General features: G+C 39.0%; 1 protein-coding gene across 1 annotated transcript; it reads right to left on the reverse strand.

Moving 5' to 3' along the window:
* Positions 1-246: 246 nt before the first annotated feature.
* On the reverse strand, positions 247-1,495 carry LOC120455615 (farnesol dehydrogenase). Its single transcript, XM_039641996.2, has 2 exons — positions 906-1,495; positions 247-650 (listed from the first exon to the last, which is right to left on the reverse strand). The coding sequence occupies exons 1-2, from the start codon at positions 1,479-1,481 to the stop codon at positions 483-485; spliced, it is 744 nt and encodes a 247-aa protein (XP_039497930.1). The 5' UTR covers positions 1,482-1,495; the 3' UTR covers positions 247-482.
* Positions 1,496-13,226: the final 11,731 nt, after the last annotated feature.

The raw sequence follows: 13,226 nt of genomic DNA on the forward strand, positions 1-13,226 counted from the left end.
TTGGCTCTCAAAGCTAAGATATTTGGCATCATTTTTTGCAAAGGAAATAGTTAAGCTATCATCAAGTTCCGCGGATGTACTTAGATGCGGCAGTGAAAAAGTTTCACTCTTTCATTAATTATACAATATGTTGGTATGATGCTGTAAATGTTTGTCGAATATTGGCAATATACTTGTACTGATCGTAGTTTTTAATAAAACGTATAAAACTGCAGTTCTGATATTTGGAGTTCGAATTAAAATTTAAAGTTTATTTAGCCTTTAAATAATATACTCATAATATAAATATTATTTATGAGCAAAATCCGCCATAACAGCCGAAGCTAATTATAGGTAAAATGAAAATTGTCACAACATTTTCCAAGGCAATGTATGTGGTCCGTTTATTTTATTTCTGTGCAATCCGCAAATTATTCAGTTAGGTGACGAAGGCCTTCATTGTTAAATATTTAGTAGCGAAAGTGGAGCAATGCAGGCGTGTCCTAAAAGGGTTCACCCATGGGCTTGATGGTCAGCTCGTGCACCTGGACATGCGGAGGCGTCGACAGAACATACAAGATGGCATTTGCCACATCCTCAGCCTGTAGCATAGGCAGCCTCTTGTAGTCCAAAGGCACTATCTCGGTGTCCACCAATCCCGGACTGATGCTCTGTGGGATAGTGTAGATTAGACTGTCTGTCTAGTCAAGGTATGATTTACCATGTCAATGTATTTATTGCCACAGCCATACGCTTGCCTCGAAGGCCTCGTAAAAAATAGAATCGATGAATGCTTTAAAGACATTTAGTTTGTTTGTAGGTTTCTGGTAAATGATTTTGAGAGGCTCTTAAGCTGCGATTGTGAGTGGCAATGTAACTACATGCTGAGTACTATTTTGTAGTGCACTTGTAAAACACGTACTCACCGTGACCTTGACTTGCGTCTTGAACTCTCGCATCTCCTGGCGAAAGAGCTCGGTAAGAGCGGTGATCGCGTGCTTGGTGGCCGGGTACATGTTGAGCTCCTGCTGGCTTCCGGGCAGCGGATTGAAGATATAGTGGCCCACAATGCTGTTAATGAGCACCACGTGACCGGTGGACTGGCGCTGCCTCATCGATTCAAAGGCGCGCCTAGTGCAGTAGACCACGCCCATTACGTTCGTCTGCAGCACCTGCTGCACAGTGTCCACCGACATGGTCAGCAGCTGTCCACCGGACAGCTTTCCGGCGTTATTGATCAGAATGTCCACGCGGCTCAGATCCCGCTGCACTGCGTCGAAGGCAGCGTTCACGGACGACACGTCCGAGACATCGCACTGCATGATGCGCAATCGCGATCGCCGATCCTCCGGTAGCTCCTGACGCAGTTGCTCCAAGCGGTCCAGGCGACGGGCCAGGGCAACCACCACCACGCCAGCGGAGACCAGTTTTCGGGCGATTTCCGCTCCAATTCCCGAACTAGCGCCAGTCACCACCGCCACGCAGTTATGCCAACGTTCCATGTCGGCAACTGCAAGTCAAATAAAATCTTTGACGTATCTGAGTCAATAGACAGCTTCGGATTAAGGGTGCTCAGTCCATATCTACACACAGAGCGAAAAGTTTAGCTGAAAGACCAACACATAAAATCACATTCATCACTTTAAGAATCATTCTCTTTTAGCGCTAAGACTGATCGCATTTTGGCTTACTGATTGGCTCAGTGATGGATTCATGCATTATTATACCTTTTACAGCAAAGCTTATCTTTATATATGAACATATATGTATCTGAATATTTATCTGTATATTTATCGGTCGATAAAAATGTAAAATATTAATATTTTAAGAGCTTCTTTAATTGTGCCTTTTTTTATACTCAAAGTATTTTTTCCAAACATGTGCTAAGGTTTTTGTCACTTTATCAACTTGCATGGCGTATTCAATTACCCCTAAGCCGCAGAGTGAAACGAAATCATATCGCATCGCATTAGATCAATTCAAACCGCATTTTGATTCAGAGGTTTGGCTTACTTAGGAAATTAGTACACTCATTACTCGTAAACTAAACGTAAACTCGTAAACTGAATTCGTTGAGAAGTATGTTGATGGTAAAAGAAAGTGTTTCCAACTATGAAATGTACACATTCTCGATCACGATCACTTGCCCAGGCGCTTTATGACAGCCATACCTAATGTGTTTGTGAAATGTTAAGCAGCAAAACAGGTTTGTTGCACATCAGTGCCACGCCCACTCAATCGCTCACAAGACACCCAAAACTAACGCTTGAACATTGTTTTCAATTTTGTAGACTTCAAAACTCTTGTTAAATATAAATCTTAGAGAAGTAAATGTTCACAATTTTGACATTTTCTATAATTATTACACTGAAGTCATATTTTGGCACATTTCCCATCTACGCTAGGTAAACCAGGTCATGCGTAATCATAATCGTATCATATTTAGATTGATTATATATTTAGTTATTTATTCGGCAGCGACGGATAAAAGGGGGCTTAGGAGAGCCTTCTCAGTCACACTTCTAGAACATTATTCCGTTAATATTCTATAAAATTATCGACCCTGAATATGTTTTCTAAAAATCTACACCCAAAGAATCATTTCATCAAAAGCATAAAATGAAATCAATCTTTCAGTTGGATATGTTTTAAAATAATGTTCGGAATACTTCTAGTTAATTTAGTTTCTAGTTAGTTAACATCTGAATTTAAATGCAAATAAAGGAAACCCAGGTAGCTTTAAAACGAATTTGTGAAACGTTGTCATAGTTTAAAAATGAATTAATTTTTATACCCGTTACTCGTAGAGTAAAAGGGTATACTAGATTCATTGAAAATGCATGTAACATGCAGAAGGAAGCGTTTCCGACCATATAAAGTATATATATTCTTGATCAGGATCAATAGCCGAGTCGATTTGGCCATGTCCGTCTGTCCGTCTGTCTGTCCGTATGAACGTCGAAATCTCAGGAACTACAAAAGCTAGAAAGTTGAGATTAAGCATACAGACTCCAGGGACATAGACGCAGCCACGCCCACTCTAACGCCCACAAACCGCACAAAACTGCCAGGCCCACACTTTTGAAAAATGTTTAAATATTTTTTCATTTCTGTATTGGTCTTGTAAATTTCTATCTATTTGTTAGAAAACTTTTTGCCACGCCCACTCTAACGCCCACAAAATTTTAATTAATTTCAATTATTTCAACCTTCATACGCCCGCAGTTTTTAAAAAATTTTCATTTTTTCATCGATACCGAACAAGAGGCGCTGACGTGTATCGCCTCGAATCGCGGGAAGACAGACGCGATATAGAATACAGTAAAGGACGAGGAAATATATATATAGTACGAGGGTCGTTTGATAAGTCCGTGACTTTTTGTATTTGCCGCGCACCTGCTCTAAATACAACACTGCTCCTGTCAGCAGTTATCGATTAACAGCTGACTGTAAAATTTTGAGAAAGCTGCGTTTTTTGGTTTGCGTTTTATAGGCATTGAAAGCAGACGATCTCGTGAATTTTAACGAAAATGGAAAAAAGTGAATTTCGTGTGCTAATTAAGCATTATTTTTTGCGTAAAAAATCCATCACCGAAACCAAGGAAAGACTTGATAAATATTATGGGGACTCTGCACCATCAATTTCAATGGTTAAGAAATGGTTTACTGAGTTCCGTTGTGGTCGTACCAGTACAAGTGATGCCGAACGTTCAGGTCGCCCAAAAGAGGTCGTCATGCCAGAAATCGTCGACAAAATCCATGGAATGATATTGGATGATCGGAGAATGAAAGTGCGTGAGGTAGCTGAGGCTGTAGGCATCTCAACTGAACGGGTACATCATATTTTACATGAATATTTGGACATGAAAAAGCTTTCCGCGCGATGGGTGCCGCGATTGCTCACACACGACCATAAGCGCAACCGTGTGACCATTTCAAAGGAGTGTTTGGCGATGTTCAACCGCAATCCAAACGAATTTTTGCGCCGTTTCGTTACCGTAGACGAAACATGGATCCACCACACCACACCAGAGACCAAAGAACAATCAAGACAGTGGGTTTCTCCGGGTGAACGTGCACCAAAGAAGGCCAAGGTGGGTCTGTCGGCCAACAAGGTCATGGCCACAGTTTTTTGGGATGCACAAGGTATCATTCACATCGATTACCTTGAAAAGGGTAAAACGATCACCGGCGAATATTATTCAGAGCTTTTGGACAGATTCGATATTGATTTGAAGCAGAAACGACCGCATTTGGCGAAAAAAAAAGTGCTGTTCCATCAGGACAATGCACGGGTGCACACGTGTGTAGTCAGCATGGCAAAATTTCATAAATTGGGCTACGAACTGCTACCCCATCCAGCATATTCTCCAGATTTAGCCCCCTGTGACTATTTTTTGTTTCCAAACATGAAGAAATGGCTCGGCGGTAAGAGATTCGGGTCAAATGAAGAGGTCATCACAGAAACAAACGACTATTTTGAGGGCCTTGAGAAAACCTATTATTTGGAAGGAATAAAAAAATTTGAAAAACGCTGGACTAAATGTATAGAGCTAAAAGGAGATTATGTTGAGAAATAAAACGCTTCTTTGACGAAAAAAATATATTTTATTCAAAAAGTCACGGACTTATCAAACGACCCTCGTATATAACTAGAAGTAAGATTTAGCCAGAACATAATACTCTGTAGGGATCGTTCTCGAAATCAGACTCCATGGCTAAATCGAAGTTGTATGGTTGCATGGTAATGAAATATTGACGGGTCGTATTCGCAAGTCTGTCGCAGCTGCAAGCCGGGCCAACAAAAACAAGACGGGACCATAAGAAAAACAACGAGCTCGACAGCTGCACAAAAGTTTTCCTTTGAAATATAAATAAAAATCAATTTAAGGCGCATTTTACAGCGCCGAAACTCAAACATAGCTGGTTTCGAAAAAGGCTGGGCAGACGCGAAGTGCTGAAAAGTTTCATGGGGGGTTCTATTAGGCAGTGTGCCACTGCCACATACGCAAGCAAATGTCGGCCACAGTTAACAAATGCGGAGGGGGAAACTCAGACCGATATTCATGCACCGAAAAAAAAGGTTAGGAATTGAAAGTCATTTCATTTAAATTGTTAATATCACAAAATATACTGCTCAAATGCAGGGAAAATAATGATTCACTAGACGCATGATGCACACGTAATAAAATCACATCTTACCACTGTTTAAAATAAAAGAGCTTAGATAATGTTGCAGGGTTTTCGAGCTGGTAATACACATATGTGTATATACGAGTATGTAGATATGCATGTACATGCATATGCTGGGACCGTGTTTTCTCGCAATTTCTGTCCCACGGACACACGTGCTATTTGCTCACGTGTTTATGGAAATTGAGCAACGTATTCCAAGTATTTGGAGGAGAAGCTCCATCTCAAAGCGCCGTTTATTTGCCGACTCAACTCACTCGAGACAAGTGGAGAAGTGGAGAAGTGGAGAAGAACGCAAGAAGAATTCGCATAAAAATTTTACTGATTACGTATTTCCCCAGAAGCAGGGATCAAACAAGGCGGAGTGGGTGCCTCAAACTTTTCGGCAAACATGGATTTATTAGTCGCATTAGACTCGACTCGACGCGACTCGACAGGATGCGCCCCTCCGCCGAAAAACGGAGTCCGGAGTCCAGAGTGAGGAGTGCGGTGTACGGAGTACGGAGTACGGCATGTGCCGTAGTTCAATGGCGAGCATGTGCATATGCACGCGCATACTGCACAAAGGACTACAAAAGGACTTTTCTGAGTCATACAATGGTGTTGCAGTGAGCCGTGTGGATTGTGCAATCAATCGCTGATGGTGAGCGTGGCGCTATAGGGCGCCAGCAACGGTCGGTGGCGTCTTCTGAGTGGGGCTATTGAGTTAGGCTTGCCTGTTTCATTTTTTTGAATTATCCATTATTTTCCCGTGCCCTTTTACGAATCTCACTCTTAAGGCTAAAGGAAGGTGTATTTCTTGACTCGAGTGTAAAATTATTTATGAAGTCACAAGTTTTTCGCCACATTCAAAGTTGTTTGCTAAATAGATCAGAAGGCATAACCTGAACCAGGATCAATTCAATTATTAAATTCGACCGACCCGACTGTACTCTCAAGGGTTTCTAACAAACATGATGTTGTATGAGACTCTCAGTATGCAATATTGTTAGTTTTCAGTTCCGCGACTGGAACATCTGCAGCTGGAGCTCCAGGTCATGATCCTTTCGTTTTCTGCTTTCCTGTTGTCCTGTGCTCCTTGTTGCATCTTCTGCTGCTACTGTTGCTCCTGCTGCCGCTGTTCATAATTCAAATTTACAGTTTTCTATGCTAATTCGTTTTATATCGCCGGGAAGATGGCGGTGTCCTTGTCTCTGGCCACAGAAGAGTGCCGGAAATTTATGCAGCCCTGGCATATGCGGTGTCCCTTTGAAAAGGAGTGCCCGAAATTCAAATTCAAATCCGGAAAAGGAATTGGAATTGGAATCGGAATTGGAATGCGTATTGTGATATGCGGAGTCCCGAATCTAAAGGACCGACCAGCCGGCGACAAGTAAAATGTGCAGGGAGACATACGGGAGACGGCATTTGCATTCGGCCTGACCCTTGAAGGCGTCACCAGCTGTTTTCATTATGCCAATTTGTCTTGGCCTCTCCATTTCCCAACATCCCTTAGTTTAATTATGTAAGCAGCTGGCGGGGATTTCGACCCCCATGCTCTTCCTCTCCCATCGGCTATTTACGCTGGATTATACTTCTGTTTTATGGTCGAATGGGAAGGCTTCCAGGTGCGTGTGTGGCAACACTCTGCAAAAACGGCAACAACTTGGCGTTTTGGCTGTTACGACCACCTATAAACCGGCCAAAATTAACAATAATTCACCGTCTGCAACAATGTCCCAAGGCATGCTGACGCTTAAAACTCGAGTTCTATTCTCACGCGGAAACTGAATGATTGATTCGATTTTAATGCATATCGAAATTTACTTCTTTTTTGGCCAACTCAGTAATTAGTTATAGTGCAGCAGTTGCCAACTGGGGCCCGGATATCCTTTCCAGATTCGGTTTATGATAGCTTCTTCCGCAGATGCGATTTGGCCGCAGTCCAGGATTCCACGGAGACCGATTCTAAACGAGGCAGTGGATTTCGTTTATATTCCTACTCAAGGAATTAAATACTTCATTACGGGCATTGTGAGTTTTATTGGGCCAATGTTATGGCAGGCAAACATTATGAAAGAAACTTCTGAATGGTACATATAAACCAAACCAACCATGTAACCAAAATTTTCTAAAAACTATGCATTTTACATTCATTTTGAAATGTTGTGTAAGAATATTTGGCTTTAAAATAAAACAGACTTCGATGGCCGTATTCTATGGAAGTCTATGCTGCCCTTTCTCAACAAACAGATGTTAGAATCTCATATTCACAAACGAGCTGTAGAGCTCCAGCTTGCTTTACTTATTCAGCTCATTTATTGATTCATATTGCGCCTGGCTGGCAGACACGTAGACTCTTATAAGCCGGATGTGGGCAGCGAATCTTTAGACGTGCAGGAAATATGGTCAAATGACCATCGAAGAAAATGAAGAAAATTTGTATTGACAATGTCATATGGTGCATGCTTTCGTTAAATTATGAAATTATGATGACGTAATATGTAGATGTAAACGTTTCCGACCCTATAACGCACTAAATTCTTGCTTAGATTTCTTGCAAGCTGACACTATGGAAAATATTTAGATTATAACATGGATTAGAAGTCTGCAACGCAGCGAAGGAGACTTTTCCGTCCCCAATGGTAAAATTTTGCAGTTGTTTTGCGTTTATTAATTCCCTATTTAATTTTAATAAACTCACATTTTCACCTAGAGCTCAGAGCGAAAAACAAGTTGGCCTGGCGTAAAACTGTAATCTCTCTGGTCGGATTTTGTAGAATTCATTATCGAAATGCATTTGCTTAAATCCATTTATGTCAGTATTATCCAACCTTTTGGAGGCGTATGTAAATATATGAGATTATTAGAAAAACTCGCAGTGCTTCAACGTGCTTGTTTCAGTGCATCAAAATAACTGGCTGTTAGAAGTATCAATTTGCTGACTGTGACTTTCCCACACGTTTCCCAGGGCTGAATCAATCGAAACAACTTTAGGCCAAAACAGGTGACAGATTGAACCACTTGAATGGTTCACAGATAAAGAATTTATTTGCCAGTGCCCTGTGCCAAGCTGCACACGTCACGCCATTCCAGCCATTCCCCATTTGAGATTCGCAATAACACAACACAGAGTAAAAGCTGAGCATAATATTTTATGAGGACTTCAGGCAAAATCTCCGCCCTGGACATGAGTGCACTGATTATAAAAGTCCTGGTTTTGAGGACTCCGAATCCCTCATCCTGGATCTAAGCGAATGATAAATGGCTTCAACATGCAGCCAAAAACTGCAATCAGTCGGGAACTGGTGTATCAAATTATTAAGAAATAACACAAGAAATCGACTATCAGATACTTGTTACTGCATTCAGATAAGGATGCCGCCCTGTGGAATGTATTTTCATACTTATGCATGCCCATGTTCTGCATTAAGACTAATTAAAACGAAAAAAATGTGCTCTGCGAACAGATTATTTAGCATTGGCAATCATGCCGGTAATACATTTCAACGTATCAGGTATGCCCTTTTACTCTTTTGGTAAAGGGTAAATAACGCACAAAGACAACCTAGAACTGCTGATGATAAATGAAACCAAGGGCAAGCGCATTTTGGTTCAGCGAGCTTTCGAACGTCCCCTTTTGGTTTTAAATACAAATACATATTCTTCCTGAAATAGACAAAGTTTTTTTAAGGAACAAGGCGAAAACGTACTAGGTGCTTGAGTGCGGCTGGGAATTCGATTTACCTATATTTAAATCTTTTAATATATGTATTACCGTACATACTAATTTTTATACCCGTTACTCGTAGAGTAAAAGGGTATAATAGATTCGTTGAAATGTATGTAACAGGCAGAAGGAAGCGTTTCCGACCTTATAAAGTATATATATTCTTGATCAGGATCAGTAGCCGAGTCGATCTGGCCATGTCCGTCTGTCCGTCCGTCTGTCTGTCCGTCTGTCCGTCTGTCCGTATGAACGTCGAGATCTCAGGAACTACAAAAGCTAGAAAGTTGAGATCAAGTATACAGACTCCAGGGACATAGACGCAGCGCAAGTTTGTCGATTCATGTTGCCACGCCCACTCTTACGCCCACAAACCGCCCAAAGCTGCCACGCCCTCACTTTTGAAAAATGTTTTGAAATTTTTTCATTTTTGTATTAGTCTTGTAATTTTCTATCGATTTACCAAAAAACTTTTTGCCACGCCCACTCTAACGCCCTCAAACCGCCCAAAGCTGATACGCCCACACTTTTGAAAAATGTTTTGATATTTTTTCATTTTTATATTGGTCTTATAAATTTCTATCGATTTGCCAAAAAACGTTCTGCCACTCCCACTATAACGCCTACAAACCGCCAAAAACTGTGTTTAAGACTCTCCTTCTCCCTTCCACTAGCTGAGTAACGGGTATCAGATAGTCGGGGAACTCGACTATAGCGTTCTCTCTTGTTTTTAATTGAAAATGGCCAATAGTAAGCTCTACAACTGCACCATTAAAGGCAATATACATATCTATTTTTGCTTTAGTCGGTGATTTATTACCGAGGAATTAATGTACAATTGCTGTGGGCTTAGTTAAGAGTTAGATAGTATATAGTAATAGATACTAGATGTTGGCTGAAAAGTTTCTATCATGTCCCTTTTGTGGGCGTAGAAATGGGCGAAGAATTTTTCAATGCTAGAACTTAACCCCTTTCAAACAATTTATTCGAAGTAGATTCGTTGAAAAGTATGTAATAGAAGAAAGCGTTTCCGACCACATAAAGAATATAAATTATTGATCAGGATCAATAGCCGAGACGATCTGGCGACGTCTGTCCGTATGAACGTCGAAACCTAAGGAACTATAAAAGCTTGAAAGTTAAGATTGTAAATTTCTATAAAATTTTGTAACGCCCACCCTAACGCTCACAAACCTCCAAAACCTGTCAGTATTGAAATTTCTCCTTCGCACTTCCACCAGCTGAGTAACGGGTATCAAATAGTTGGAGAACTCGACTATAGCGTTCTTTTGTTATACCCGTTAATCGTAGAGTAAAGGGGTATACTAGATTCGTTGAAAAGTATGTAACAGGCAAAAGATGCGTTTCCGAATATATAAAGTATATATATATTCTTGATCAAGATCAATAGCCGAGTCGATTTGGCCAAGTCCGTCTGTCCGTCCGTGTGAACGCTGAGATCTCAGGAACTACAAAAGCTAGAAAGTTGAGATCAAGCATACAGACTCCAGAGACATAGACGCTTGTTTGTTGATTCATGTTGCCACGCCGACTCTAACGTCACAAACTGCCCAAAACTGCCACGCCCACACTTTTGAAAAATGTTTTGATATTTTATCCTTTTTGTATTACTCTTGTAAATTTCTATCGATTTGCCAAAAAACTTTTTGACACGCCGACTCTAACGCCCGCAAACCGCCAAAAACTGTCAATGTTGAAGACTTTCTTTCGCACTTCCACTAGCTGAGTAACGGGTATCAGATAGTCGGGAAACTCGACTATAGCGTTCTCTCTTTTTTTAAATTGAAAATATTTTGTTTTAAGAGGTGGGCAAACGAAAATATTTTTTTAAGGGTGGGCAAACCACAAAAAAAACAATTTTTAAAGGGGGGGCAAACGATTTTGTTGAAAATATTTTGTTTTGAGGTATGGAAAATGGTGGGCAAACGAAGTTATTGCGATTAAAAATAAAAAGTTCAAGAAAGTCAACTTTTTGAAGTTCGAAATGTTTTGAAATTTCATATCTTCAAAACTGGACGTGGGCAAAAAAAACTAATTGGTGGGCAAACATGGGCAAACAATTCCACCTTTCAAATTTCAAAAATTCGATTTTTGCGGACCCAGCTTCTTTGAGCTGGTTTGGCACTACGCAGCCACTTTGTTGGTGACGACCAAAATTGCTCTCTTCTCGCTCGCCTAAAATTGAGAGCGTAAAAATCTAACAAAAATATAATTTTCTTGCTTGAGTAAGTAAAAACAATAAAGGAGATAGTGTGTATGTGTACGTGCTTGTGCTAGCAGACGATTTTCAGGCCGAAATCAATTTTGATCTGAGAAACGAATTTGATTAATGTTTTGGTCAATTTCGATACGATCTAATAAAATATTATTTAAAAATGTAGGTCGAAAGAAGATTTTTTATTGAATTTTATTTTATATTTTATATTTCATTTCTTTTAATCGATGCCCAAATTAGCCACCGTTTAAATAATTATAATTAATAATCGATACCCAGGGAACACCACGGGAAAGCCGTTACAATTGTAATGGAGTTCTATATTATCACAAATTATCGCGCTTATACGGAATACTTTACTAATGCAACAAAAATACTTCAATTGAATATGTTTACGGTTACATAGCGAAAATTTCAAAAAAAATCTACGAACACCATCTACTATAGCTTTAAGCAAACGGATTCAGAGAAATTAAAAAGTAACCAAAAAAGTTGGTGCGCCTAATTTAAACTTATTTGCATTTTAAATACTGAAAATGACCCATTTTTATACTAGTAATTTGACTAAATAACTTTAGTAAATAAATAAATCATATACAAAGAAAATAATTATAACTACTGTAATTTAAAACAAAGAATTTCTAAAAAAAATAAATTACATTTAAAAAATAAATATTTCATAATACATAGTACATGCTACTACAGTCTCTACAGGGTTAAACCAAAGACATTAATGTCTCTACTAGAGACATGGAAGATACTCTTTTTTGGATATTTGTTGAGAAGTCTTTAATGCGATATCTTTGATAAATGATATCAATAGATTGACTGATCTGGTGATTCGGATCACGATTATGTATGTATACATTTATTCTTTATAGGGTCGGAACCGCTTTTCACCGATTTTAGTAATTCCGCCACAAGTAACGGGTACAACAACCCTCAAAAACAATCTATTTGAAATTTTTGATCTGGATATCATCATTTACAAGGATGTACATTGCGAAAATGGTCATTGGGTAAAGAAATAAAAATACCACACTAAGCACGGCTAAGCCAAACAGAATTGGTGGTAATCTAAGTGAAAGACCAATAAAAATTCCCAGATAAAGCCAAGGTGACAGTTTGCATTGCTTAATATTTGTTGTCTCAATATTTATTTTCTCATTTTACTAGATATTGTTCCTTCATAATAATTCATTATATTGTTTTTAGTTTTTCGGTTAATACCTTTTGGCTTGCGCCGCATATTTGTATAATAGCAACTAATTCCAGCGCAGTATATGCCCACATAAGAATATGCATCGGGGCATATATCGCGTCGGGACCGTCGATTTTTGTATAATTATTATATAAATATAACATGTGAGAGTGTTTGTCAACCGAACGGTTTGTTTGCATAGATTTCCTTCTTTTTTATTGTACATACAATATATATGGTATATACGATATAATATATGTAGAATTAAACTTAAATAATGTAACATACATAATACATGAATAAAGATTCATTTCTTAGGGGTAGAATATACACATTCACTATTTATATTAATATTCCATTGAGAGTCGTTTTAAGAGTTCGTAGTAGAGCTGTTCGACATGAATTATTGCGTTATGGAGAGGACATGAAATCGAAAAAATTTAAGCCTTTGGGAGGTTGTTAGTCTGGGATGAAGAATATATTCATTTAACACGCAATTAACAAATCTATTTGCATGAAATTTTTCTAAAACACAATCAACAAATCAGTATGTATGGCAAATGTATATGAATATCTTCGTTAGGTTTTAAATAAATATAGCATTTCGGTTTCTTATACACTTTTTGCGTCAACAAAGATAATTTGCCTATATTGTTTCCCATTACTTTGTAGTTTAGTTTGAATATAATTTAATTCACAACAATAACATTTGAATATGCATTTTCGTTCACGTTTTTGCTTTTGCTTGTAGTTTTCAATTCATTTCTAAATTTATTAAATTAGTATAAATTTATGTATACACCTAAGTGTAGCTGATGGCTATGGATAGTTTCAAGTTTGACACCCCATATGTATGGTGACCAGTGTTGGTTAACTTTATAAAGCTGGCAGCTCGTTCCAGGGTAGGTTAA

This window comes from Drosophila santomea, chromosome X, assembly GCF_016746245.2.
Source record: "Drosophila santomea strain STO CAGO 1482 chromosome X, Prin_Dsan_1.1, whole genome shotgun sequence".
Classification (NCBI taxonomy): domain Eukaryota; kingdom Metazoa; phylum Arthropoda; class Insecta; order Diptera; family Drosophilidae; genus Drosophila; species Drosophila santomea.

Bases quoted from the DNA above. Each gene is read 5' to 3' on its own strand.
- LOC120455615 (XM_039641996.2), bottom strand. From the start codon at position 1,481: ATGGAACGTTGGCATAACTGCGTGGCGGTGGTGACTGGCGCTAGTTCG. The intron at 651-905 runs GTGAGTACGTGT...ACTATCCCACAG, and splicing joins AGACGCAAGTCAAGGTCACG to AGCATCAGTCCGGGATTGGT.